This window comes from Aspergillus fumigatus, chromosome 7 (assembly GCF_000002655.1).
Source record: "Aspergillus fumigatus Af293 chromosome 7, whole genome shotgun sequence".
Taxonomy (NCBI): Eukaryota; Fungi; Ascomycota; class Eurotiomycetes; order Eurotiales; family Aspergillaceae; genus Aspergillus; species Aspergillus fumigatus.
In genome coordinates, this window is record NC_007200.1 from 809,989 (window position 1) to 837,810 (window position 27,822).

Sequence of the window (27,822 nt, forward strand, 5' to 3'; positions counted from 1 at the left end):
CTCCCTATCTAGTCGATCTAGCCCTGCAAAACTACTAGCTTATCATCGGAATAATCATCCAGGCTTTCTAATTGCCATACTCCGTACACGTGTTCTGTTTATCGACCTGTCATGCTTATAATCAAATATGTACTCCATATTTTTACCTTGCGATGATTAAGAGCGGAGTCCTGAACCCTGTTCTTACTCCTGTATTTGAATGTAAGGTACACAGTAATTACGTCTACGTGTCTCCGCATGGGGTAACGACTTTACAGAGATAAGGTACGAGTACCTAACCTAGGTCCAGTATCGAACTCCCCTATTCCCCTGGAGCTATATCGTCTTGAGGTAAGCTACATGTCAGGTACCTACCTAGGTAGCTATTTGACTGTAAAAACCATCGAAAGCAACAATCGCTGCTACACCAAACTTTCACTTCCCTCAAATTAGATGACATCTGTTTTCCAGACAGTAGACATCCAACTCGAGGCGACCTCTCAAAATGGACTGGTAAGAAACACCGACCACTTTTCGGCTTTAAGATCAGCGACACTGACCTTACAGCAGCTTCTTCACAGACATCAGACGCCGTGCCTTGGACAAACTTGCAACTTTATCAGTCACAGAAGCAGACTGCGATGACCTGTCGAACCTCGCGCGGCTCTCTCAACGATGTCCGCATCCTCCCAGTCGTTCGAATGCCTCGCCAGATGATGTCAGAAACAACAAGAGAACGATCTCCCAGTTGCCGATGGTATGCGATTTGAGTTTATTCGTGACTGAAACAAAACAACTCAGAACTGATTTATGAAGGGTTCTAGAGAATTGGATGTACTGCTCGCTTTATGCGATGCTGCTCCTTTGGTTACCAAAATTGATCACGCATCGAAAATGGTGTCACAACTTTCCCCCTATCTACCCGAATCTCATAGCCAGTGCTTTAGGCCGTCCCCTTTCCTGTATGACCTGAAGCCTTCACCTTGGGAGAAGCTTACTTATAAACTGACATCGTCACTGCTCTCACTGGGCTCCAATTTTCCCCCGTTACGCTCGACCACTCTCAGCGCTATCAACGAGTACTTGTATAGCTGTGCGGATGCTATAGATGCCATTACGCCTCTTCAGCGCTACGATTCTGCAGGCGACAAATTCGGTTCTGTTCAAGAGCACAAACGCATACTGTCACTCGCCGTTTCTCTTGTTGGATTTTTAGAAGCATCCGCACAGTTTCCTTCACTTTGGTCCGCCAGTGAAAAACTGCAGATTGTTGAGCACGTACGATCTATGTTGTCTGAAAGTTTCATGGTTGCAATTGAGACCGCCTCTTCTACCGTGCGCAATGCGAGCTTGGCTGATCCTACGTTGAGGGACTGGAGAAGGTACACCCGGCAATATGCGGCAAACAGACGTCCTCTAGGCGCTATGCTTCTGCAGCAAGGGTTCATGCGTTTCGTCAAGTCATGCGCTACTTCCCTTGTGGGAGCTCAAAATTTGTCTGATGAAGAGCTTCTTGACGACTACATGAATGGTGTCGGAATTGCCAGGAGTAGCGATGACGCTGAAATCACCCTCATTGATCGTATAACTGAGATAATTGCTGACGAAATTCAACTCCTTGAGGATGGTTCCGATTATCTTCAACTGGGCTCACCCTTGCAAAAGCAGCTCACCTTTTCTGTGAAAGCGTTTGCTCTTATTGGATACTTGAACTGCGTCATATTGAGTGGAAATGCTGCCAACAGTGGGGCCTTTCTATCTTGGTTGGAAGACACACTGGCAGACCCCAATCAAATGGCAAGTCTTGAGCTTGCAACTGCCACCCTGAAAAGCATAGCTATCATCTCAAGGATGTCTCTGGCCAGTGCATCCTCTGGAAGCCGCTCTCTTTTGAGGTTCATTATTGAAGGGTGCGTGCTAGGGGAATATACTGGGTCTGTTGCTGGAAAGTGTCTGGCTCAAGTACTTGGCATTTTGTCTCAAGATGCCGTCATAACAACTCTTTACTCTCTCGGGAACGCTTTGAGCCCTGGCTCAGGCTCTGACAAATATTATCATAGTCAGCTCTTGAATGAGAATGCTCGGCAAGCCGACAGTGTTTCTTCCGTTCCACCACCAATTGGTATTGGTAGTACGGTCTCCATTTCAGCCATTGGTGACCACGATAATGCAACCTGCAGAAACATTCTCCGTGCTATTGTGACAATTGCAGTCAGCTCCAATGACGAGAAAATCAGTGCGCTAGCTCAGTCAATGCTTTTGCAAAAGATCGGCAAAGTCAACATTGCAGTGGATGCTCTCATCATTAGAGAAACTGCCTCCCTCTCATTGAGCACAGGACAAGCAGACTTTCAACTCCTGCTCAAGTTTTATGACCGTGCTTATCAAGACAGTATCGCCCGGAATTTCAGTGATGTCACAAATGCAGTCAAGGGCGCAATGGCATACATATCTCTCACGCTGAGGAGGGATTCCCCACTTTTCCGGGTCTATTTGGTTCATCTCTTGGAATGTATCGTGAATAAAGGCGATGCAGTAAGCGAAAGTGAGCGGCAGAAGGAGGTTGTTCTAGCACCAGAGGCCATCAGTTTTCTCCTCAGACCTCTGGCTCTCCTCATTTCATCAGACGAAGGGGGAGCTGAGACACAACAGACAGATGTAATTTATGATGAAGACGTCACTGCCCTGTTCCGTGATGCTTGGTTTAATATCTCTGTTCATGGGATCTCGACTCAGTCAGCTGTTACTCGAAGCCATATCCGAGAATTACGCTTGCTCGCAAAGAACTCTCCGCCCCTGATTGCTGAAAGTCGCTTAGAGATGCTCGAGAGTGACGTAGAGCTGAACACAATCCTCAGACGCGGAATGAGCCCCCAACGGTTGATAGAGCTCAAGAGGATTCTCATGGCCGAGCTACCTGATTGCGAATCAGGGATTAAACATCTGAATTATCCAAAAGTGGTCTTCCTCAACGCTTCTTTGTTGGTTGAGAGCCTCCGTGCGTCGTCGGGAAATTGCACCAAAGTTCTCAATTATTTCCGCGACCCAGCCTTGACTACAGCTGACATGGCCAGTTGCATGAGCTCCATTGCAGATAAAGTCGTCGCTGACTACTTATCCCTGACCCTATCTGCGGACGATGAGAATTTCTCTGTTCCTTATTTGTCAAAGGAATTGGCTCAATTCTTCATGGCTTGCTGTCATCGTATAGAACGAGTGCAGAGCGTCGCCATGTTGTGCGCCGACAAGATCATTAGAGAATGCCCATCAGCTCTCTGTGATAAACATTCCCTATTCGCTCTTCTTGAATTGCTGACTGTAATGTGGCTGTCGTGTCTTGAGGAAGAGCTTGATGAGTTTGAGTGGAAGGCTTCCTATGCATCACCGATGGGAATTGTTAAGGTTGATCTTGCCGACGACTACAATGCCAGGAAGAGAACTCTGAACACACTCCTTGAGCGAGCTAAAGCTTGGGTAGCAGCAGTTATAGATATTGCACCTCTGGATGTGAAAGGCCTTCTCCAGGCGAGTACCTTTACGAAGGCTTTTGGGATTGATTGCTGACCAGAAGTTAGACATACCTGTCCATTTCCAACGACACCGTTGACGGCAGCCACATCTCGCTGGGTCGTTCATTTGCTCTCGACATGGGCTCTACAATTCCCCGAAGCGATCAGCGACTCGGTAAGCTCTTGTTTCTGCACTCGCCTAAATGCCCTAACGAATTTCTAGGATCATTTCAAAGCTTCGGGATTAGCAGGGTAAACGTTGCCTCTGACTTTATTGCACAATACACCATCCGCCAGCAGTACCGGGCTCCAGACCCGCTCGCGACGAAATATTTGGAACAGGGATCTGAGAAGAGCAAAGGTTTGTGTCCGCCATATTCTGCCAAGTTCTGCAATTGACCTGGAGATATATAGGCGAAGACTGTGGGAAGATGTCCGGAAGCCCCCTGAAACCCAGCGAGCATGTCAGAAATATGCTGCACCGTCTCCACTATCAGCTCAAGGCGGGAAATAACGTTGTCATATCAGAATTCAGGGATACGCTGCGAATAGCTGCTGCTATCTTGTGTGGCTCAGACTACTTTCAGCCCTCAATTCTGCACCACCTGGTCATCTTGCCGTTTCAACTGTTCTCAGAGGAGTCGATGAACATGGGTGTCGCACTGTGGCTTGGTGCGATATATGAAAATCCAAAGCTTGGACCCCGGATCCTCGCAGAAGCGATAGAAGCTTGGGAGGAAACTATTCAGCGCAGGAAGGGCTTGTTCGACCGTTCTTTCGAGTGAGTATACTATCCTTCACATTTAAAATTTGGGGTATTGATGGAGTTGCGACTATTTAGCTACGTTGATCCGATGTATACGAAGATTGAGCTGCTTCCTAGTGACAAAGCCCTATTGTTGAAGAAGCAACAGAAGGCTCAGGCCACTCTCGCGCCGCATCTAATTGCCCTTCGTTTTTTTGAGAGCCATTTTAATGCCGTTCGATTGAACAGCGCCCAGAACCGCCGTCTATTCAGTCGTCTTATTGATAGAACGACTGTTGGGCTTCTGCAAACAAGTGGCCACCCCTTGGCTAGAGAGTTACATTTCCGTATTGTCCTCTTTGGCTCAAGGGTCATACAAGATTCTTTTCAACCAGAAAAGGTGGCTTGGTGGAAGCTCAACGATCAATTATTGTCTGCTGCGCTCGATTGGTTCAAGCATCCGCCGAGGTTTGTCTACCCTATTTTAATGATGTCGGAAACGATTGCTTACTCTATACTTGATCAGGTGGTCCTTTGGGGGCAATAGGTTGCAGGTCAAAGCCGAAGACCAAATACTCGACGATGTTAGCCGTTATTTACGTCGACTTTCGGGTGTGCCCTCTCACACACGAGACAACTTCAAACCACTGCAACTCAAGTATGATCTTCTTCAGCTGCTCATAGAACATGAGAGATCCCGTTTAAGAGTGTGGCTATATCCTTTAGAGGGGGATCGAAAGCATTTCCAGATTTCTGGAAACAGAAACTCTGCAGAGGTTCGTCAATCATCTTTTGGTTATATGCTAGTAGCAGCAGTTCATGCCCTTGCATATGTTAAATGGGACCTAATGCCTGCTTAGGAAGCTATTCATCTTCTGCGGCTTGCCTGGACCGAGAGTCCTGGGCTAGCGATCCAACTCTCGTCGCGCTACTCGTCTCCGAAGATGAAGAATGATATACGTTCGCTATTGCTCGATTTCCCTGAGAAGGCTTTGGACGAGCCGAGCAGTCTCGAGTTGATGCTGGGTGCAGCACTGCCTTCGGATGTCTCTTTTCAGCTGAAGGTCCGTTTGTCCCCTCTTCGGTCCCCAAAGACCCAATAACCAAAGACAAAAAAGAGGAAGAAGCTGACCTCACCAGTATTTATTATATTGGGCAGCAGTCAATCCCACAGAAGCTTTGACTTATTTTTTACCAGCATATGGCAATCATCCGTTTGTTCTACAATACGCCATGAGAGCGTTGGAAAGCCACCCCATAGATGTTCGTTTCTACTTTGTCCCACAGCTCGTTCAGGCTTTGCGATACGATGCATTGGGCTATGTAGAGCGTTACATTCTTGAGACAGCCAAACAATCGCAATTGTTTGCCCATCAAGTGATTTGGAACATGAAAGCCAACTCTTATAAGGACGAAGACTCCCAGATTGTGCGTTATGATCACCCGTAGACGGACGATTGACTGACATCCAATGACAGCCCGACCCGCTCAAGCCGACTCTTGACCGTTTCATGGATACTCTCATTTCTAGCTTCAGCGACGAGGAGCGTGATTTTTATGAAAGGGAGTTTTCTTTCTTCAACGACATCACCGGTATATCAGGAAAACTTCGGCCATATATCAAGAAAAGTAAACCCGAGAAGAAGGCGAAGATCGAGGAAGAACTTCGAAAAATCAAGGTCGAGATTGGTGTTTATCTTCCGAGCAATCCGGATGGAGTCGTCGTTGGGATCGACCGAAAATCTGGTAAACCACTACAAAGCCATGCAAAGGCTCCATACATGGCAACCTTTCGGATTCAAAAAACAAGGACCCGTGGGGACGAACGAGAATCCCAGGGCCAATCCCGCTCGAGTACTGCTGGCCATGATGCCTCGACGAAGACGTTGTCGGCGCCTCTGCATTCTCCTTCCTCCCAAGAGACGTACGAAGTTTGGCAGTCAGCTATCTTCAAGGTTGGTGATGACTGTCGCCAGGACATGCTGGCTTTGCAGATGATCGCGGCTTTTCGCAGTATCTTTGCTAGTGCAGGGCTTGACGTTTGGGTATTTCCCTACAGAGTGACTTCAACGGCCCCTGGCTGCGGAGTAATTGACGTTCTTCCCAACTCCATCTCTCGTGATATGCTAGGTCGCGAAGCAGTAAATGGTCTTTACGACTACTTCATTTCCAAGTACGGCGGGGAGCATTCCATGCGATTCCAGGAAGCGCGAACGAATTTTGTGAAGAGCATGGCTGCCTATTCAGTCATCTCTTACCTTTTGCAGTTCAAAGATCGGCATAACGGTAACATTATGATCGATGATGCTGGCCATATCATACACATTGACTTTGGCTTCTGCTTTGACATTGCTCCAGGTGGTGTACGTTTTGAGCGCGCACCTTTCAAGCTCACATCCGAGATGGTGGCTGTCATGAGCGGTACTTCACATCCACATATCCATTCACATAGTGGCTCGAATGGCGGGCTCGGCTTGCCTGGAGGGCACTCCAACAACCCAACTTCTACACAGCCGTACCGGTGGTTTGAATCCTTGGTAATAAAGGCTTTCCTCGCATCCCGTCCCTTTTGCACCAAGCTCTCTCATATTGTGTCGTTGATGCTTGATAGCGGCCTGCCGTGCTTCAAACCTGATACGCTCAAGAACTTCCGTGACAGGTTTGTGCTAGAGAAGAACGAGAGGGAGGCAGCCGAGTACATGCGGGAACTCATCCGCAAATCCTACATGAGCGTTTCAACGAAGGGATATGATCAGTTTCAGTTGTTGACAAACGGAATACCTTACTGATTAGGATTTCTGCTTCGCAATTACATACCATTTGATTTTTGGTCCAATGGGTGATGATTAGTGTCCACCTATACATTAAGCTCCTTCCTTATAATTGTATGAAGGTGCGGTCGAACGTCACCCCTTTGTTATTGAGAGTTTTGGATATAATAATTGTTCGTCTTTATTTAGAATAAAGTGTATTATAGATCTGTTTATTGATATATGTGGCATGCATGTCGACGCGAACACCGAGACATCGCAAAAAAGAAATGACAAGAGTGGGATTCGAACCCACGCCATCATACGATGATGAGGAACTTAGAAAAGTTGATTATTAAGGTATACCTTAACCTCACGCCTTGGACCAACTCGGCCATCTTGCCCGACTATGCAAGAATCTACTACTGTTTAGATATAGAAATTTATAAGCTCAGAGCCTAGTATTGGGCGGATGGGTCCAGAACTGGTAAGGCTACACACTGTAGACCTACGCCAAGCTACGTCACTACGCATATTTGCTTTCCAGACGTACTCGGTTTACCTTTCCGTCTGGAACCCGGCTTCATTGCAAGTCTATTACTCGACATTTAAACGTCACAAGAGCACCGATGCCCTCTGACTTTAGCGACATTCATGGCTCCAGAAGAATGTGATGGCATTAGATGCTGTGCTGCTCACCGCCCATTCTTAGACTCTGAGGAATAGCTAGGAGAGCAAGAAATAGACGGGAGAGTAGATATATACAAGCTTCTCGAATGAGAAAAGAATCCCTTCAATGTCCTCTCCAGAAATGCTGTCATTGACCCTGCCGTGGGATCGCCAGATCGCAAGTTACGTGCCTGGAATGGCCAACGACATCTATCTTTACTCTTGATTAGGTCCACTCCTCTATGCTTTGGGGTTGCTCTAGATGATCTCAGCCGGTCATCTACATCCGGTACGGCAGCCTCTTTCTGTACATATGGGAAGAAGTCCTCAGCTGGCCAAAGGGGTATCATGATTGAAATCATTAGCCGCTGTCCACAACCATATTCTTGAATTGTCCACTAGTCTTTTCTTTCATATATAGCGGTGAAAATAACACCGCATAAGCTCCGACTGCGCGTTCCCGACATCTCATCTCAATCTAATCGGTTATCGGGCCCGATGGACTCGGAAAGAAAAACTCGATGTGGCCGATAGCCATGTTGCTTTCCTCACATGGCGTTCATTGTTACTTGGCGGCATCATATTCTGGCTATGACCGCGGCCAAATCTCAGGATTCCTCGAGATGAATGATTTGGAGCGCTGATTGGTCAGTTGGGAGACAATAGAAGATACACCTTCAGCATCGTGGGGTCCGGCCTCATTGTTTCTCTGGTGCGTACGGATAAGTCTAGCTATGTGCGAGTGCAAGGAATTTTGGACGACAAGCATGTCGATAGCTGTCCATTGGCACTCTGCCAGGAGCTCTACTGGCCGGGCCACTGGCAGATCGAGTCAGTTGAAAAATGGTCTATTGCGTTCAGGTGCGTCAATCTCCAAGTCGGTCTGATCATAGAGATATCTTCTCCGGCGCCGAAATGGTAACACTTAATGATGGGACGTTTTGTCACCGGCTTCGGTGTTGGGCATATTATTTGTTGGTCCCGATGTACCAAGGTGAGTGCTCCTCGATAGGTCGGCGGGGCAATGGTTTGATAGAGATCTCGCTACTCTTCAGCATAGTTATAGACTCGGAGCGTCTGACGCCGCTTTCTGCAGCTCGCATCAATTATTTGTGACATTGGGAATTACTGTGGCATAACTGCATCAATTTCGGCACCGAATTAATGGCAAACTCCGGCGTGTGGCGTATCACTCTTGGGATCACATTCCTCTGGGGCTTGATTCTAGGGATAGGAATTAGGAATCGTGTTTTTCCCGGAAAGTCCGCACTATGATTATCGTCGTGGACGCATCGACCAAGCGAGAAGTACCATGTTAAAGCTCTAGGGGGTGCCCCAAAATCGTCGTGTGATTTTGGAGGAGCTCAGCGAATCGAGGATCTGCTCGAGGCAGAGAGTGCGTCTAAATGGGAATGGCATTGCTAGGTCAAGACGTTTCAGGGACCTTGTATGCCGTGCCGGATCTTCCTCGGTATCGTGCTACAAGCCTTACAGCAAGCTGACTGGTGCTAATTACTTCTTCTACTACGGCACTGTTGTGTCTAATGGAGCCGGTATCAGAGACACCTATGTCACGCAGATGATCGTTGGCGGTGTCAGCTTGGGCACGACATTCGGAGGTCTGTATGTCATCGAGCACTACGGGCGCCGCAAATTACTCATCATTAGGGGGGTTTGGATGTTCGTATGTTTTATGGGTTTCGCCACCGTCGGAAATTTCTCCTAAAATGTCCATGACCCTCCCCAGACGCCTAGTGCTGGGGAAGCAATGCTGGGGTTCTCATGTTGTTTATTAGTGAGAATATTCCAGTCTCCCCCTCGAACGTTTCGTGAAAGTGGGTGGTTAGCCAATGACATTGGGGACCTATGGTGTGGGCGATGAGTTGCTGAGCTTTATCCATCGCGATACCGTGCGAAGGCCATGGCATTAGCCACGGCTTCGAACTGGCTTTGGAACTTTCTCATTGACTTCTTCACTCCGGTTATTACCGGCGATATTCACTTCGCGTACGGGTGTGTCTCCGCCGGATCCCTATTTGCTGGGGTTGTGATCGTCTGCTTCTGCGTGTTGGAAGATAGGGGCCAAACTCTCGAGGAGATGGACATGATGTACGTACGTTCTGCATGTCCCGGCATGGGAGAAGCAGAAAATGGGTACCTCCAACCCCAGAGCACCGGATTACTACGGCGCAAGCTCTGGACTGGAGGACAGTAGTGGGGATTGACCAGGCCGAAAGCTCAGGCAAACAACACGTTGATAGTGACTTGGGTCACCACCAGCATATCGATAATGGTGGTGTTAGCCCATCGTCACCCTGAACATAATTGGCCTGAACAAGTCCTATGATACAAGCAGTGTCTTGTATAGCCAATCTTTCCCTCACATAACCACAGGTTTTGCTCTCTAGGTTGCGTAGATCAGTGCCAAAAGTGACCTCCCTCAAAATGGGGAAGCAACTTCCTCTTATTCTTCGGGGCGATATCTGACAACCTGTTATATATACCTTTTGCCCCTTACAGTGACTGATCAGAAATCAATTCGTCGAATCATGAAAGACAGCCTAACCTCAAGAGCCGAACTGTCCAAGTACTTTACAGAATGGATTCTATGAGACATCCGTTCCTCGCTGTTCCTTGATAGCGACTGACCATGGGCTGGCTATAATCCAAGATCTTCGCAAGATTATCTCCGTATCGATTTCATATTTTCTCATTCAATCGTAAAAGAAAGAGATAAATAAGGATTCATGGCTTGACGGAGCTTGAAAAGATCCAGAAAGCTGAGACAGGAAAGGCACTTCAACAACAAATCCCCTAGCTCCTTGCGGGCTGAAAATCGGTGTCAATACTCATTCAAGAAAGAAAGTAGAGGGAAGTAGCGTCAGATCATCTCAACAACACTCAATCGGTCTGCCAGCAGTCTCCGAATAACTGGAGTCTCACACCAATACAAGGGTAAAATCAAACGAACAATAAATTCCTCAAAGAGCTTGCATTTCATGCCTGCAGCAAATTGGGAAGCAAAAAGTAGAGTATGGCATCATGTGAATCGATGGCAGAAGAAAAAAAGTGAGAAAGGACAAAGAGAAGTATAACGCTCAAATCAGACCGCCTGGAGTATACAAGGTATACTTGATAGCTCCCAGATTGATCCCGTCCTTTTGGGACGTATGGTGTGCAGTATGTAATCGTAAAAGAAATGGCCAAGGAGGAAAGTCATTTTTTCGACATGCTTCCATATTGACTCCTCATTGACGGTCCAGACAGAGAGATGCAAATTTGCTGCACTCTCGTACTGATGGGTGACAGATAGTTCTTTTCGAACGATGGGAACACATACGTCATGGCGGCATTGTGGTCATTAATTTGTCCACTGGGAGAAGGAAAAGGGAGGCAAGTACAAGGGAAGACTAAGCCTAATCCATAAAATCTCCTCGGAGAATCTTCTCTTGGAAGAAATCAGGTTTGTTCTGCTTTGGTTGTCTTGGTATTTCTCGAGCAGGTTGCTCCATTGATGCAACGGAAGCAGCTCGCTGATGATAACGTTGGTGATCCGCAGAGGCCACATGTTGGCCCTGACCCCCGATTGGGGAGATGCCTCCAATCGAAGGGGCGCGCTCAGCCCGTGTTCGAAGAGCTTCCGACCAGTTGAAGCCTTCGCCTAAGGGTCGCCATGATTTGTTAGACATATCTTTCTGAGGAAAGCTTTTATTTGTACTTGCAACAACTAATGCATGGGGGGTATTGGCAGATGCAGGACTGGTGGTCGTCGTGCTCCGGCGCCCTCCAGCCACAGAAGACCCAGGGGAGGGATATCTACCATTGCCTACACTTCCACCACGGACATCTCGCATGGCCTGCGCACCAAAGGAAAGACGTCGTGCAAACGGCGAGCTGGGAGGAACGCTGGAAGAGCCGTTGTCTGTATCATCCATGGCAGCCTCGTCGGACTTTGGACTTGACCCGACGGAACTGGACAGGCTGCCATGCCGAGGATTTCTGACCCCAAAGGGTGCGGTTTGGGTCGGCGAACCGGAGAGCCCAAGTGTATTGATTGACAGCCTGCGTCGTTGATTCGGCGGGACATTATTTACAGTACTAGCCATGGGACTAGTGTGACCACCAGTCGGAGCCCCTGGGTTGCTCGACCTGGAGAGATAATCGGTGAAGAAGCCCGAGGATAGAGACGGCCGCCGTGGGCGGGCAGATGAGGGTGGTACAGAGATTGGAGATGTAGACCGATCGTTTGACATGGTAGATCACTGAAAGAGGATTCGTAATAGAAAAGAACAAGGATGCACTGACAAATGCACAGAGATCAGGTTGATACAAAATGATACTTTTCTGGGTAAATGGTCCAATGAGATGGCTATGAGATTGTATCAATCAAGTGTGAGCAGGTTGAGAACGCGAGCCGCTTGACCGCCCGTTACTGTTGCGGGGAAGAAAGAGCAGGAATATAAATAATGGAAGCCGAGGAGTGTTATCGCTGGTTGTCAAATAAAGTTGATCTGGATGTTTCAGCGCCAGAAGTATGGTACGTCGACCGCAGACACCTAGCAGCGAAGGGAGTGGGATAGATCGTTTGAGACAAGACACCGAGGAGGAAAGGTCGATAGTGCAATAAAAGAGGAAGGGGAGTTCGAGCAGATTCTAAGCAAAGGAAATTAGTCGGATGCTCCCTGAGTGTATGGATCAGCGGGTGAATGTGAGAGATCAGGCCATATTAGCAGTGGGTACGATAATCAAAGATGTCTGAGAGCGGCAAGCAGCATAAATAGACATGCAAAGTGGCCTAAGGGGTAGCAGACGGTTCCTTTCGATCCTTCCTGTACAGCTTGGGGTACAAGAAGGAGACAGGAAGCTAAGGTGGCAAGAGAAATTGCGGAATGTATGACAGAATATGTGGAATCCGAAGCCGCGCAGACAGAGAAGAGCAAGACAGCAGGGCAGGAGGGACAAGAAATTGGTTTGCGGGGTGAGTTCAATCAAGCAACAGCGAAGAAGCCAGTTGCAGAACGACGATGGGGACTGACATACAGGGACACTATCAGGAAGTAGACGTCAAATGAAGGTAGAGGAATGACGGATGATGAAAACCCTGGCTGTGAATGACGATGGATGCTGGTGTTTCTGCTGTTGAAGATGCAGATTTCGCAAAAGGTAGAGTGGGAGAAAAAGGTATGAAAGTAAGGAGATGAGTGTGCTATGAATTAATCGATAAGTAGTTAACAGGAGCTAAGGAAGAGCTTACCTTACCTACACCTACCATACGAGTTGAGTTACCTTTGCTTTTTACCCCACACAAGTCGCCTACGGTGATCGATTAAGTATGGGTGCGAAGATCCATGGGTGATGATGATTAATAGCCATGACGATAACTAACTAAAGGCTACAACAGACGCACCTAAGTTCTTTCGTATTGATTAATCATTATCCCTATCATTGGCTATTGTCATCATCATCATAATCGTCATTGTGCTTCTCCTCCATGGGCTCTGACCGTGGGACGGATTTGGTCTAGCCAACAGAACAAGTGGATTAAATGTCCACAGCAAAGAGAATCCGGGGAGTGTCCGACTAGACCGAAAAAGGACTAGGCTGATGCAATACAGAGGAATCAATCCCGGTGTAAGTACGAAGGTAGGTACGGAGTAAGTAACCGCCTCTCTAGTCCTCAAGGTAGCAGTTAATCGAGAAAAAGGGTCTATTGAAAAGAATGAGATCCATCTGATGGCAGCCTAATGGATAGCCCATATAGAGCGTTTAACTACGAACCCCTTTGGCTCAATGAACGGATGAATCGATATGTCATCACTTTTTGGTATGAAGAACTTCAAGCATGCACTCGACATCATCCTCACAAGAGGAGAATCATGGATCCACTCTACCACTTCTACTTCTGGATTAGCCTAAAGCTTCGTCTTTCTGCGGCTAGTGTTAAGTGTTAACGTGTTAAGTTCCAGGAGGTAATACAAACTTACCTCCATGAAGTAAGACAGTCACGAGGGTTCGCCTAACCAATCAATCATTATCAAGGTCTAAAGCTTACATACCTAGCAGAGAGTTAGTGCCAATCGAGTTGCTGCAGGATTGACTTTCGATCCTAAGCTTGGGCTTTCCGGGCTGATGATTGCAATATGTATCTACTATCTAGTCTAGCACATAGCTTCCACGCAACTACCTGCCGATGTACCTCTCTACTTACTAGGTTTATTTCTCAGGCGTGTCAGGTTGCTCCCTACAATGATAACTAAATAACTTGCGGAAGGTAGGTACCCTAGAAAACATACGTCACTTCTTTTGATACAATCTGTCGGTCGAACAAGTAAGCATACAAAAGTGGCGAACTCGATTTTATATTATATACATGCTAGTTATACTATTCCGTTCATCCTGTTCTATGCCCTAATTCGTGTGCGGTGTGCTCGGTACGCCAGTCCTATTGGATCACAAGCAGGAGCTCGCAGCCATGCATCTTGATCCTGATCTTGTATGCAGAAAGCGAGGCTGTATTGTGACACCAACTTCGTCAAGAGTCTGGAAATTGGTTGCGAACACTCGCCGTGTTCAGTTGGGTAGCGAAGTGTGATATACCGGAAACCCATGGGTTGGGGGTTGCGTGTGGAATAACCGAATCAGCCTCTCCCCGACACTCGGCTCGATTTCAGTGCCGTCTCGGGCAATCTTGACTTCGCGGTTTGCATTCCACGGATTGCGAAGACCTCGAGTGCGGTGGAACGGGACCCGTGCTGTTGAAAGCCATTGGACCCGGAACGGCCTTCCTATCGATTGGAATCCCGACTCGGCAGCTTCTTCGACTAAGTCAGCAGCGTTCCTTCCCTTTCCACTCCCAGTCTCGTCCGCATTACTACCCTCATCCTCCTTGCCTTCCTCCTTTTTCACGCTATTGTCATCGTCACCACCAGCACCACCGCCTCCACTATCACGATCACGATCATCATCTTCCTTATCATCATCGTCATCATCCTCGGATGAATCCGCTTCCCAGAATATAGTTCCCCGCGCAGAGTCATCTATAATTCGTCCCGTTGGCGCCGTGGCTGTAGCCTGAGTTGGAACCACGTGCAATTCCACCGGCTCAGGAGGACCATGGTCAGGTCGCACAGGCATCTCCAGGGCTAGGGTTTCATCTTCCTTGATAGGCGACATCATGCGAGCATATCCATAGTACTCCCCGGACTTGTTGGCGGAGAAAATCAAATAAACATTACAGGCAGTCTGAAATGTAGCAGTCAGTGCAGGCCACTCGCGTATCGCTTCCCAGCCAGTAAAGAGTGAGAAGTTGTGGATGAGGGTGGGGAGGGGAACAACTCACTTCATAAGCCCGATTGAGATTATCCTCGTTATGGCTTTGGGTTGCCCAAATTCCGCTTTGTCTACTTGATTCCAAGTCGCCAACCGTGAGACTTTTGACTATGAAGTATCTGTTAGGTAGCCTTAGATTTGCGTGCCTGCTATGGACAGGACGCGTCTCCAAATCTTCTTCAATCTCTGGGTTGGGGTCTAACAGCTTCGAGCCACTGCGTTCATGCCCAGGCGAGCTGGTCGAGGAGGCCGAGGAGCCGATATTGAGGGTCTTCCCTGGCGAGGGTAACCCTCGCCGAAGGCGGCAAACGAGTCTCACCCCGTGAAACCTGGAGTCATGAAATCGAGACAGGGCTGCGACGCATGCAGATTCTGTTTTGTAATTGATGAAGGCGCAATTGCTCTTCGATATGAGAAATACACTTTGGATGTCCTTCGTAGCGTCTTGAGAGAAGTGATCCTTGAGATCCACGACGTTTGTCCCCGCAGGAAGATTCCCGACCCAAAGAGCATGGCCGGACTGCTTGGGCTTCCGAGGGGGCCCCCAAGGCGTAGCGGAGCCTGACACGCCTGGAGGTAGAGACAAGTCTGTGCATTGACATCAGCGGAATGGCAAATGAGATTAGCATGCCTCCCATTAATCAATGATGGTCGTTGCTTGCTTACCTGTTGAGGTATTCTGGGCGGTTGTCGCTCTCATTGGTGTCGAGCCGTCAACGATGGTTTTGGAAATATCGTAATTCGCTGTGGGGGGCTTTTTCCGGCCTTCTCTTGGCAAGTTGGAGGGCACTTGAGCAGCTGGCCCTAATGTGCTGTGATATGGACTACCAGGAGGCAAGTACATCGAGGGGCCCGAAGGACATGGAGTGTGTCCAACCGCCGCTGTATAGACATGTTGAGGATAATAACCAAGTCCAAAAACAACGTTCTGGTTTGAGAAAGGGACGTTGGAGGGTGTGGTCATGTTTGGCACGAACAGCTGATGATCGGGAATGCCAGGCTGGAGAGAAGTACTCTGGGGTTGATGCTGCGGCTGCTGAGCGAAAGGTATGTACATTTGGGAACAGTGAGCATTATAAGAAACAGTCCTGCCCGATGTGGTGTCGGCAAATGAGGGTAATGGTTGCAAAGGATATAAAACGCCATGGGGGTGAATCGCAGCAGGGACGTAAGATGATTGCATATGAGGCTGATTGTAGTCCGGTAGCGTGGACCTCATATCGCCCATGTTCATGGCCGACGGAGGTGCTCCACAGCCATGCGATTCCGGGTGCTTGTCAATATTCTCAGATCGCGGGGGATTCGGGCGAAAAGTGCCTGTATCTACCAGAAAGTGCAAGGTGTCTCGTCAGCGCAACATACGAAAGGTAGCAGAACAGAAGCTCAATCGGATCGACTCTGCCATCCAACAACATAGCTCTTCTCCCTGAAACATTGTTGCTTCGGTTCTGCTTATGGGAGAGAGAAAAAGAAAGGAAGTCTTACCGGACAGTGATTGTTGAGCTCTTGAGTAGCCGAATCGCTCCTTTGAGGAGATACGTCTGCCGTTTGATACCCCCCCAGATTGGTTGGATTGCTCTGAAGGAGCATTATCCATCGGAACTAAACTGAGCGCATAGCAAAGAAGTCAGAATCGTTATCCTGCTCATGGGTAATACTGTAGCAGACTTTTCCTCGGGGAAATTTCAGAATTGGAGGAACGCAGCAGAAGACAACATACCTTGCTTTTCTTTCAAAGATGTATTTCACACTGCTATCTATTTTGGTAACAGTTAAACGCCGACTATAACAACTAGAGGATTTGCCCACTGGTGGTTAGAACCAAAGATCATCGGCTGTAAATGACAGGTTGAGGCTCCAGGTAGGCCAAATAGCAGAAAAATGGACAAAAGCCTCACGCACAAGAAGATAGGAGAAAATGCGCGGAGATGATACCAAGGACCATGACCAATTGTAAGTGCAAGATGGGATTGTCAAGGGCAGGGCAAGCAGGGAGGAGGGAACTATGCATAGCGAGAAGGGAGCCCAATCTGACGCCTAGTGTGATATTCAGCCAACACTCCAGCTATCCGAATAACAAGAGGGGCTTGAGTGCACGGAACTACAGAATATACACGCCTGCACGCGCACACACACAGAAAATGCACACATGCACACGCAGCTATAGAATAACCACACGCACACACACCAAAGGGCTGGGACATTCTAAGTATAGGTGGGGAATGGAAATGTGACAGTGAAGGCAACTATAGTGGCGGCTAACAGTGGGGAACTGGGAATGGGAGGAAGGAGCTCATAAGCCATAAGTTGGTCATGATCGAATATGGAAGAATTGATGACAGAGAAGAAACGTCTAAAGCCAGCATCTATATCCGCTGATAGATAGCCTGCTCTTCTGAAAGATAGAGATGTTGTCATGGGTTAGAAATAGGTAGGGCATAAGCAGAAGAGGCAAACGCTTAGTGTGCATGATGTGTGTGCATCACCTTAGCAGAAAATGGTTAAGGGGGGTTGTGGAGGTAAAATAATCACAAAGGACGGGGAGTCTTGGTGCGAAATCATAGTAAATAAAAAAAAATACAGAAAGAGACCAAACAGTGGAACCTGGTAAGAGGCAGCAACCACACCATGGCAAAAATATCAATCCACAATGATGATCGACTTTTCAGTGGGGATAGTTCAATTGCATGCATACCAGGTCCAAAGGGTAGCAGTACCACTGGATGGACTGTATCACCCTTCACTCTAGGAAGAGCCACTGTTGGAAGTCCAGATCTGTAGGTAAGTGTCTTTGTGAAGGAAGAACTCCAAAAGAGAACAATGAATAAAACCAAGGGGAAGTCGGAATGGAAAGAGCATCAGCCTTTGAACCCGGGCCTTGCAGTCCCATAGGTATGACTATTTTCAACGAGAGAACGAGAGCACCTTGAAGGTTGGAACAGATAATGTCGGGGAATGGCAAAGTGAACAGCTCCAAGGGGACATAAGGATACCAAATATATGATACGTACATACCTCTTCTGAACCGCAACCCAGGGTTTCTTCAGATCATCAATTACAGCCAACAGAGTACTTCTCGGGCTGTCGGTGCGGAGGCTTCCAATATGATGAGAGCCCTGGAGGTTATCAGACTCTTAGATACACCTCAAAATTGTCGGTACGGGACGAGCCAATGCTGTTTCTGGTAGCAATGTGTGGCCGTTTGGTTTTCCTTGAGCTTTGCAAAAACGTAAATCAACTAGGACTGAAGAGGTATGGAAAGAAGGTGGCCCTCCAGGCTCGGCGCCCCTAGAAGTGTCCGAGATTATCTCTGACTGCCGTCAGACTCTAGCAAAAGTAGTGCAAGTGGGCCTTAATAAGCAAGCAGTGCCGAAGGGGAGGGAAACAATAAAAGGCTGCAATGATGTGGGGGAGTCCGTGAGGATACCGGGGCAGAAATTGAGAATGGTCAATGGGGCACGCCGGGGACGTGTTCTTTTAGATATCGATATAGTATCGGTGAGGGGGAGAGGGAGTTTGACTTCAATCGTGTGTGTTGTTTGTCTGACTGTTTAATGTGGCGCATCAATGATGGTATCGGAAATTCATTGAGGCTTTTGAGCAGCAGATAGTAGCAACCAGAAAAGGCACCAAGCTGATCTTAGGTTGTCCTCACCACGGCGAATGATTTGCCTCTTTGGCTGGCTTCTGATTCCTGCCTTATTCCTGTAAAGTTCTAAAACAAAGTAGTCTGTCACTTGGCTTGATTGACTGATCCGTCTGAAATAAAGAGCTGCACCTGAGGCTTCAAAAGCATCACAAGCAAACCAGCCCGGACAGTTCGAGTGCTATTGGAGGACCGACGATACTGCATACAATATCAGATCTGTCCGATAGACTAGATTAGATTGTACGATCCTTCTGTCGAAGGCACAAGATCGGGAAGGTCTAAAAAGACAATTAAACGGCCATGGACCGGTGCCTGATTGAAACGGACGGACGTTGAAGCCACAGCAGAAGAGAATCCGCCATTAAGCACAAAATAGGCAGTAGTGACAATAATAGTTGGGCAGTTCGTGAAGGGCATAAGCTCCATCGAGATACTTGGATCGTGGGTACCACCCAAGCCACAATGGCAACGGTGGCAGAATCAGTGTATATCATGCTTGTTTCTGTCTAGTCAGGTAATCCGTGTGCTTACTCCGTAGTACTTTCTTTTCTCTCCAATATTTAGTCAAGAAGGCAAGCACGTAGGGAAGGAAGGCGTCCGAGCTTCAATGAGACCAAGGATGCAAAGATGATAAGGAACGGCTTGCCCCAAGCGTCGATGATTGGGTACCGCCAGGTTGTTCCTGACCCGGTGGGTTTCTTTTTTTTTAATTTTTTTTTTATTTTCATCTTTTCTTTACCCGATTGCTTTTCGGTTTTTTTTTTCTCTGATCTATTTTATTTTATGACTTTCTTTTCTGTGAGTATCTTCTAGAAGTTGAGAGCCTAGTTGTCCGGAATGTGGTATGACGGGTTCGGTACTTTTCATTGAGGAACTTATGGAGAAGTAAACTGAGGAGAATTGTGGCAAAGTGGCGATCCTCAAGAACTATGATACTCAAGACTAATATGAGTAATCCCTGCCTGAGATCTTGATTCTCTACATACCATCTAGTTTAATGTTAAGCAATCATATGACAGCAGCAAGTCCAACATGTATGTGCGTAGGATGTCCTTGTTACTGCTACTCAGTCCTCTATTTGTAGTATTATTGAAAGGGGCCTGTGGATCAAGCCTAGTTGTCTAGCACTAGATGTGTAATAGAGGTAGTGGTACAAAGGACACGTTATTTAAGTATTTTTCTTCACTTTACTAGTCCACATAATAGGTGATCTTTAGCCACACTGGAAGTGGCATCCAGGGATCGACTGCCCTGAGGACGTTTCAGTGGTTAGCTATTGTCATGAGAGGTACAGTATGGAAGTAGCGGATTTGCTGATAACTACTCCCAACTAGCCACAAATGGAGAGAGGACCCATGGTGGTATGAGCACTTGAACACAAAATGGAGAGATAGCTGGATTCAACTGGGCTTTTTAAGGTACAGGTAATTGTACCTAACAATGCTAACAATGTAACCTATCAGCATGAATGTGACGCGATGTAGCACAGTCTACCTATTTAAGTTGATGATGTGTTTGATTTCGTAACCTAAGGCTTTTTAGGTAGGTACTTTAGTATTCCACAATCAGCCGTGCCATTCGGCCGCTGATTTGATGAGGGGATGGATGTTGCTCCTGTTCATGCTCATGAATTATAAATTCCGTCAATCTCCATCTTTCCACTATTTATCTGAAATATTATTCGTAAATCATGCACCTAGCCATTCATACATCAGTTTGTGGAGTTAAATAGTCATTTCAAAAAAAATCTCTTCTCTCTCTCTCTGAGCGTCTTTCGTTTTCCTGTTCAATTTCTTTTCCCCGAAATTATAGGGGAAATGAGCAGAACAATAGGATCTGGAACAAGAGAGGCTCCTTCCATAGTGAGACAAGTGTAGGTTTGATGGACTGGTTTCCTGGGTTGATATTGGAGAATCTAGGCAGAATTTGGCTGCATTCCCACTAGGGCCCGATCCCCCCCCCCAAAAAAAAGGAGACGGGAAAAAAGAAAGGGACATGATGAAAAGGGAGGATAGAAGTGACATATTATCTGTCAATGGTGATGGGGCGTTGAGGCGCATTACTACCACTACTAGTCAAAATCCGTAGGCACAATCACTCACCATAGTAATCATCATTAAAATCATATGCATGGCAATAGTACAGTCAAACCAAGCAGAACAATAAATCGTTCCTGGTGGTTCAGAACAAGAAGGGCTCAAGTGAGGATGTGCCTTCGTAGATAGATAGAAGCATCGCGCGTGTGCTCACAGCCTAGATAGCAGATGTGTTGGCTAATACCTAACCCACTGTTTACCGTACCAGAAATCCCTGGTCCAGATGTTCTCCAGACTTCAGGAAGTATTCCATCAATATGGGCGTACTTTGTAAAATCAACATGAGAATTCTTCCATAATAGATTAGGCTGGCCTTCATGGGCGGCTGTCTCGACTCTCGATGGCCAAGGCTTTTTGGGTTCTAGGTGCGTAGCTTTAAGCTCACGAGCCGAGGGAAGTGAAAAAACTGCACACCTAATCTTATCCTTCGCTCCCACCGATTGAAAGGTTAGCCAGGCAGCTCGATATCGCAATTAACGTATGGTACCTTTCTTTTTACTACGTACTCTGTACTTCCGGCCACGGTTGACTGTTCAAACATGCCCCCTTTTTCATGCATTGGGCCAAATCGACCTGGGGGCTCTCCAGCCCATGCGACATATCTCGGGATTGAAAGAAAAAAAAAAAGTTTGAGAGAGTACAGGGGGCTCCACCTTCAGCAACTCCATCGGGATGAGATGCCGACCAATCATTCGGGCATGAATCAAACCTCATCTCATCCCTTTCTGGAAATGCCCTTCGTAAGGAATAAACCTAGCGTCTAAATGATCATCTCTATTTATTTCCAGGCAGACTGACAGTTAAGCCTAGGTTATTAGCACAGAGCCCCCCTCTGGCCTTTGTTCAGAATTATCCACCTACTCTGCATACATTCGACGACTTTTCGAGAGGTATTGTTGTCAAACCTGACGGCCAGCGGCCGTCGAGCTTTCCGAACTGCCAAGATTTTACCAATTCAATTCTGAATATGTTTGCTTCGAGAAACTCCCTACACCGCTATCTACATGTGGAACAATAAGTACTAACGGAACAGCTAAAGCATGAGATTAGCTCTGCCTTTGTAGATGAATGTCAGTGCCTATCAATGCTACTCTACCAGAAACTGCCTGGGAATGGCACAGAAGAATTGATATTCAGTGAAGAAGTAAGAGTTAAAAATGAATCAGTTGTGGTTGTTATCATGCCGTGTGTCATGACAATGTCTTGGTATTTCCAGAATAACGCCTGAATGGTAGTATATCGATGAAAGAATGCCTACTACCCCGTACTATTACTGTCACTGACTATACTTATATATGTCGGTAACCTTAAAGTGTCAACTGATATGATTTGCCTGCCGCTTTTGCAGCAGCAAGAACTGACTAACCTGCCCTATCATTTGAAGCTCCCTATAGATAGTATCTTGCTATACTTATGTATATGAATTTCTACCGTCGCATACTGCTGTTAAAAGTGGTGCACTTTTAATAATGAATGCGGAGTCTGGAACATAATTTTCAACTACTGCTGGCAAACGCAGTGGGTGCATACTAGGTTAATCACTCGCCCCCGGGGGCGGCTTTACTCTCGCCACAGAATGAAGATTTTCATCTCAGCTGATCAAACAAAGATCAACAGTTTCCTTACTACCTTTCCTACCCCTAGACTTGGTGGCCCACAGTGCTGTTGTTGTGATTCTTCTCATCATCCAATTTCTACAGGGCAGTATTGTCGCGCCATTGCAGCCAATGACGTCATCGCCTGGTCCGCAACTACAAATTCTCCTCCCAACGGCCGTCATCTCCATCGACATTCCCATCTACCATCCGCGCAATCATCCCTAGGGTCGATCAACCAGTACTATTGGCTGGGCTGAGATGCCATTGTCCTCAAGAGTACATACCCGTGCCGCGCAACTCTCCGCACCGAGCCATTGCGGCTTAAGTATTGCATGCATGCTTTCTTTCAAGTAGGACAACTGTAGCAACTCTGCTTCTTCCCTGCTCATACATAACCAATCAGCGACTGGGGAACCATATCCCTTGAGATCACGGAGCAAGGACGCATACAAAAAGCATTGGATATTGATGCTTTTGATTCCGTCGCCTCGACCAGAATACAGCCACTCTGGTCTCATCGAGCGCCACCCGCCGCGACGGAGGGTTTGAACTTCCTTTCCTGGATTATGTGGCAAAAAAGGTACATTAAGGAAAAGAGTCTTGTATGGGTGGTACTGTGTACCGCCGCCGATCTGATACAAAGCTTCCCTCGCTCAAGTCAAGTAGAAGCTACGATTCCTCGCCCCACTGCTGCCTAAGTTCAATGGATGGACGCACTCCATTGACTTCGTGTCCGCCTAGTCTGAACCTATCCCCTGTATCTTGTACATTCTTCCAGCTAATGTGGAAAAGAATATTCGCGTCGTTGCTCATTCCTCATCAAGGAGCCCCGGTCTCAACCGTCGTGCGGCAGGAATGACTCAGCGACAATGGCTGAAATGGAATATCCCATGCTAGCCAAGAATCATCCACAATGGAGATAAACACAACAAAATAGAGGCCGTTACGTCTCAACTCTACAGCTACGGACCTGACGATCCAGATCAATTGGCTTACAGGATGTATTAGACGGCATGTTAAGCTCGCGGCTCTTCGTCTCCTACGTGGTGCGACCCATAAAAACGGGTTCAAGGCGGCTGTGGAAGATAACACGGACATTTACATAGTCACTAGAGGAATATGAATTCGAAGGTTAGACGGCCCAACTGTCTTGAGACCAACAGGAATGTAGAATACGTTAAGCAGGTAGAGGGATAAATTCAGAGCAGAACAAGAAGGTATAACCCATTCAGTATGCGAAAGCAAACTGTCATCCATCCCAGGGCGTTTAAATAGGACCATGCAAACTGGACGTGACATCATTATGTGCACTTAAGCATCATTAAACATGATTATCTATTACAGGTGTGACTTGGCTGACTTTCAGCCAAGGAACAATAGAAGGGTTTGTAAAGAATAGCCGCGTGTCATCGTTCGATGCCGAGAGACGCGACTTTTCCAGCAAATCGAGCTCCAGCACTTCCTCTCTTGTGCAGTCTATCACGCTCCTTGCTGTCCAGGGATCCCGATGGCACCGCCTGATCACCTGCTGTTCCTCGAATGCTGGGCAGTGATCCGACTGTGTCCGCAGTAGAGCTGCCTGCCATGGGCGTCACGTATCTCGTCGTGCGTTGGCTCAGATAGAGCTGAGCAGCTGGTGATAGAGGAATGGGAGGTGGCTGTGAAGGAATTTCCGCGCCGTTCTGCACAAGCAATTCTGCTATCGGGAACGGAATCGCCTTGGCTGCGTTTGCAGTACTGGGTCTAGGCGGCAGGTTAGACGGCGTCGACCCGGGCGACGCGGGGTCTGCAGCCGCTAGAGCGAGGAAGACCGCATGGGTGTTTCGAGACCGGTCAGTGATGTTAACATCGGCTCGGAGTGCAATGCCATATAGCACGCCTTGGATATCATTCTTTTTGATTGCCGCAAGTAAGGTTTCATCAGGAGTCGAAAACCGTGACAAAGGCGAGGGCAGTGGCTGTACGAACGCTCGATCGCTATACTTGGCAGTGATGAATTTCAGTCGTTGTTCCCGAGTCGAGGTTGCCATCGGTTTCTGACTCTGGTCTAGCGTCGCCTCCCAGACCATATTACTGACGCGGTTCCCAATCTGCAAGAGGATCTCGACAATGTCATTTGAGAAAGAATTCACGTCCAATGTGAGGGAACGTATTTTGGAGATATGAGTTCCCAGAGAACGATGAATGCCACTACATTCAATGCACAAAACTATTCCAAGGTTAATCGACACCCACTCAACCTTCGAGGTCGAGCCGCAATCAGCGCACCAATTATTGCCTTGGTCCGCATCGCGGACGGTCTGCAGGAATTTGGCGGGGTTCTCTTCATAGCCGGTGCTATCGTTGCGCACGTAGCTTGGTCGTGCACCAACCGTGGTGCGACGGCTGACACTGCTGACAGAACTTGCAGACTGAGAGTGTTGGCCGGAATACGACGAGCTTTTCCCGGTCAAGACTGAACCAATATCGCGACCCAGGGACGAACTGTCGTTCTTTGACGGAACGGGGGGGGACATGCCACGACCCTCGACAGCACTTTGCAGGGCGTTGTTGATGGCCCTGATCCAGTTGCCCATGTCCTCTTCGGAAGTCGCCTGATAAATCCGCTTGAACTGAGGGGTAATGACTTCGAAACAAAATCGTCGTTCGGCGTTCCGTGCCTCTCGCACAGAGGCCATCCGTAGGTCAATCGGGTCCATATGCAGATCAAGCTTCTGTTTCCAGTTACTGTACTCTGAGAGTTTGCCTTGATCTAACACAATCCAGAACTTATGCCAAGCTTGCTTGTTGATGCCCTTGGGATCGATGTGAGAGCCCGGACGCGATAATGCCCAGAGAAGTCCCTCCTTCCGTTGCTGGCCGCTCGAATTGGCATTTGAGGATATCGGCGGGATTCCGGCCGTGCTGTTCATAGCTGCATTTGTCTGCGAGGCCATGGAGGAACTGTTGCTGACCACACTTCGCAGCTGAGACCCTGTGCTGTCTGCACGGCCCAAGTCCGATTCAGACATGTGACAACTACTACCATTGCCCGTCAGGGATGACGGAACACTTGGGTTGGCGAGGGAATCCGGCTCAAGAAATAGGTTACTGCTTTTTTCCAGAGCCCTTCGTTTCTCTTCTCTTTCTGTCCTCTGAAATTGGAATTCCTTGTCTGCCTGATTGACCTCGTGAATCAGAGCGTCCAGTTGAGGAATCATATCATCCACCTTCTTGGCCGCCGCAAGAAAGCTCTTAGCCTGTTCATCCGCGTACCTGGTCAGGTGCGAAAGGACTTCCTGTTCCTTACGGCCACCATGAAGATCTTGCATGAACGAAGAATAATCGAACCGCTTCAATTCAAAGTTCCGCCTCTTAGCTTGGTACTTGGAATCGCTCTCCGCTCGCTTTTTCTCTTTCAAGGAATCCTGCCTCTGACCGAGGTAGCGACTCACGTAGGCATAATAGTCTCTGCTCTCTTCTTCAAACTCCTTTTTCTTGGCCTCGGCTTGCTTGATGTCATTATTATAAAGCTTCACCAGAGGTTCAATGACGAGCTTTTGCAGTTGGATGGTATTGAGTCTCTCATAATTTAGGATCTGCCGAGCAATTTTCTCAAAATAGTGATCGAGAGCTGGCTGGATTGCGTTGGAATTAGTCGTTGAGGCCTCGCTGAGCGCGGATAGGAAGGCTTCCACAGCATCATTGCAGGCCCCTTGGGCTTGTTGGGCAGCCTCCGCCTTCTTCAGCACCTTCTTGATTTTCGCACGCATGTTCCCTGTCTTCTGCTCCAACGCTTTCATAGTGGCTCGGAACAATGGGCCATCCTCCACTACACTCATATCTTCGCCAGGACGCGAATGGGGAAGGTCAACTTTCACAGGCGGCGGCGGGGGCGGAGCTTGGGGAGGAGGGGGGGGCAGAGCATTATCGATCGTTTCAGGCGGAGTACCTGGAGGAAGATGCAGATTGGATGTGGTATCGGCGTCACTGGAATGCGAGAGAATTGAGTGAGAAGAAGGCATACGATTCCGAACTGGGTGAGGGATTTCCAGGTTTGGTGACAAGGTTTGCGGGCTGGGTAGCGAACGCGGGCAGTTGTGCACCCAGAACGAGAAGTGCGCGAGAGTGTTGAGACGATTAGCGCGCTGGTCATAGTCCAAGAAGCTACAGCTATTCCTCCAACCACCGCCCTTATCTTCTGCGGGCTTGGGTGGTTTCCATTTCCAGGACCAATTGAACTGAACGGAAGGGCTTCCACCCGTTGTATAATCCCCTACAAACTGCACATTGGTATTATTTTGCAAGTTGGGATTCGCATGAAATTCTCGGGTTATCAAATTGTCGAGCTCCTTCGAGTTCGTCGCATGTGCGAATGTGAGCCCGGTAAGCACAGTGTCGGTCACTTCTGGGAGTGAGGTTGCGACACCGTTGACGACGGAATTCGAACTGTTAGCGGTTTGAGTTTGCCTCAGTATGAACGTGAAATTGAAGTTCAATTCATCCTCATTCGTCAGGCGCAAAAGGAATGTGGGCGCTGAGGCAGATGAGGAGAGGTCCGGATCCTGTAGAAAGAGCAACCAAGTTCGTCAGTGGAAAAGAACAAGGGATGAATAGAGGGTGCGAATCAAGTCATTATCGCTCCGGCACCTTACCTGTATATACTCAATAGGACTGTCGTCACCAACTTCACGCTTTGCGGTATATCTCGTGGCCGGGAAAGAGTTGGGGGTAAGATGCAAGAATACCCGTCCTCGAGAGTTGCTTATTGTGGCCGAAGAGATTGTAACTATTGCTCATTCATGGGGTTTAGTGAAAGATCAACAGAGTTACCGATCATCGGCTATGTTAAGGAGAGAAAGGAACCCGGGAGGGAAATGGTAGCGTCGCAGGCTGGGGAGGGGCACTTACACCTTGTCTGGTCTTTGAAGAACAAATTCCCAGAGTCATCGAGACGACTTCCAACATTGCCCATGATGAAGACAAATGAATGATTCACGTCACCACTCGAAAAAGAGACGGTCCGAAAGGATGACTGGGCCAGCTGAAGGTCACCATCGACGGTCGGATTGGCATCAGTTTAGAGCTGAAGTAATGATAAACACAAGGCAACTGAATGGAGAAGCCGTCATCTAGTCTGAAACTGTACTCAAACGCCTCCAGGGATCTTCTGAACCTGGAACCACACAAGTATAAACTGCTGATTGATGGAAGAGCTTGTGAGAGGTAGGTTTGCGATCGGAGAACACGAGACGTCGTGTGAAAGCAAAGGTGGTGATGGTTAACCCGACAAAGGAGGGCGCGATACCCGGTTTCTGAGAGTCTACAGCGCTTGGTTCGCAAAGGATAACCAGTCGATTTGGGGGACTAGTTGAGAACGTGGATAACAAAAAAGCAGATTACATGAGAAGAGGAAGGTGATGAACAAGAATAGAGGCTTCGGTATCAGTGCCTGGCGAGAGTAGAGTGTGGCTAATTGTGGAGGTTGAGTCGGAGGTTTGGCGCGCGGAGGAGGGGAA

The 27,822-nt window shown here is 47.9% G+C and overlaps 4 protein-coding genes and 1 non-coding gene across 5 annotated transcripts; 1 reads left to right on the forward strand and 4 right to left on the reverse strand.

Moving 5' to 3' along the window:
* Positions 1 to 89: 89 nt before the first annotated feature.
* stt4 (1-phosphatidylinositol 4-kinase STT4) lies at positions 90 to 7,384 on the forward strand. The gene is made up of 11 exons (XM_077805170.1): positions 90 to 492; positions 550 to 736; positions 796 to 3,504; positions 3,555 to 3,663; positions 3,712 to 3,849; positions 3,903 to 4,269; positions 4,330 to 4,701; positions 4,760 to 5,009; positions 5,094 to 5,297; positions 5,374 to 5,661; positions 5,712 to 7,384. The coding sequence occupies exons 1-11, from the start codon at positions 485 to 487 to the stop codon at positions 7,020 to 7,022; spliced, it is 5,943 nt and encodes a 1,980-aa protein (XP_077661299.1). The 5' UTR covers positions 90 to 484; the 3' UTR covers positions 7,023 to 7,384.
* tL(AAG)6 lies at positions 7,275 to 7,387 on the reverse strand. Its single transcript has 2 exons — positions 7,349 to 7,387; positions 7,275 to 7,320 (listed from the first exon to the last, which is right to left on the reverse strand). It is a non-coding gene (tRNA).
* Positions 7,388 to 7,470: 83 nt separating this feature from the next.
* Positions 7,471 to 13,725, reverse strand: AFUA_7G03770 (uncharacterized protein). The gene is made up of 2 exons (XM_077805171.1): positions 12,693 to 13,725; positions 7,471 to 12,305 (listed from the first exon to the last, which is right to left on the reverse strand). Exon 2 carries the CDS (start codon positions 11,903 to 11,905, stop codon positions 11,069 to 11,071), a length of 837 nt encoding a protein of 278 aa, XP_077659896.1. The 5' UTR covers positions 11,906 to 12,305; positions 12,693 to 13,725; the 3' UTR covers positions 7,471 to 11,068.
* A 244-nt stretch (positions 13,726 to 13,969) lies between these two features.
* Positions 13,970 to 19,971, reverse strand: AFUA_7G03780 (putative YT521-B-like splicing factor). The gene is made up of 5 exons (XM_744037.2): positions 16,702 to 19,971; positions 16,467 to 16,583; positions 15,648 to 16,304; positions 14,992 to 15,569; positions 13,970 to 14,894 (listed from the first exon to the last, which is right to left on the reverse strand). The coding sequence occupies exons 2-5, from the start codon at positions 16,576 to 16,578 to the stop codon at positions 14,223 to 14,225; spliced, it is 2,019 nt and encodes a 672-aa protein (XP_749130.2). The 5' UTR covers positions 16,579 to 16,583; positions 16,702 to 19,971; the 3' UTR covers positions 13,970 to 14,222.
* A 3,759-nt stretch (positions 19,972 to 23,730) lies between these two features.
* On the reverse strand, positions 23,731 to 27,278 carry AFUA_7G03790 (putative ARF GTPase activator (Csx2); the record flags this gene model as incomplete). Its single annotated transcript, XM_744036.1, has 3 exons — positions 23,731 to 26,868; positions 26,959 to 27,092; positions 27,215 to 27,278. The coding sequence occupies 3 exons, from the start codon at positions 27,276 to 27,278 to the stop codon at positions 23,731 to 23,733; spliced, it is 3,336 nt and encodes a 1,111-aa protein (XP_749129.1).
* Between the last annotated feature and the right edge of the window lie 544 nt (positions 27,279 to 27,822).

Bases quoted from the DNA above. Each gene is read 5' to 3' on its own strand.
- stt4 (XM_077805170.1), top strand. The intron at 3,664-3,711 runs GTAAGCTCTTGT...ACGAATTTCTAG, and splicing joins CCGAAGCGATCAGCGACTCG to GATCATTTCAAAGCTTCGGG. The intron at 5,010-5,093 runs GTTCGTCAATCA...ATGCCTGCTTAG, and splicing joins GAAACAGAAACTCTGCAGAG to GAAGCTATTCATCTTCTGCG.
- AFUA_7G03770 (XM_077805171.1), bottom strand. From the start codon at position 11,905: ATGTCAAACGATCGGTCTACATCTCCAATCTCTGTACCACCCTCATCT.
- AFUA_7G03780 (XM_744037.2), bottom strand. From the start codon at position 16,578: ATGGATAATGCTCCTTCAGAGCAATCCAACCAATCTGGGGGGGTATCA. The intron at 15,570-15,647 runs GTAAGCAAGCAA...GTCAATGCACAG, and splicing joins CGCCCAGAATACCTCAACAG to ACTTGTCTCTACCTCCAGGC. The intron at 14,895-14,991 runs GTGAGTTGTTCC...GCTACATTTCAG, and splicing joins ATCTCAATCGGGCTTATGAA to ACTGCCTGTAATGTTTATTT.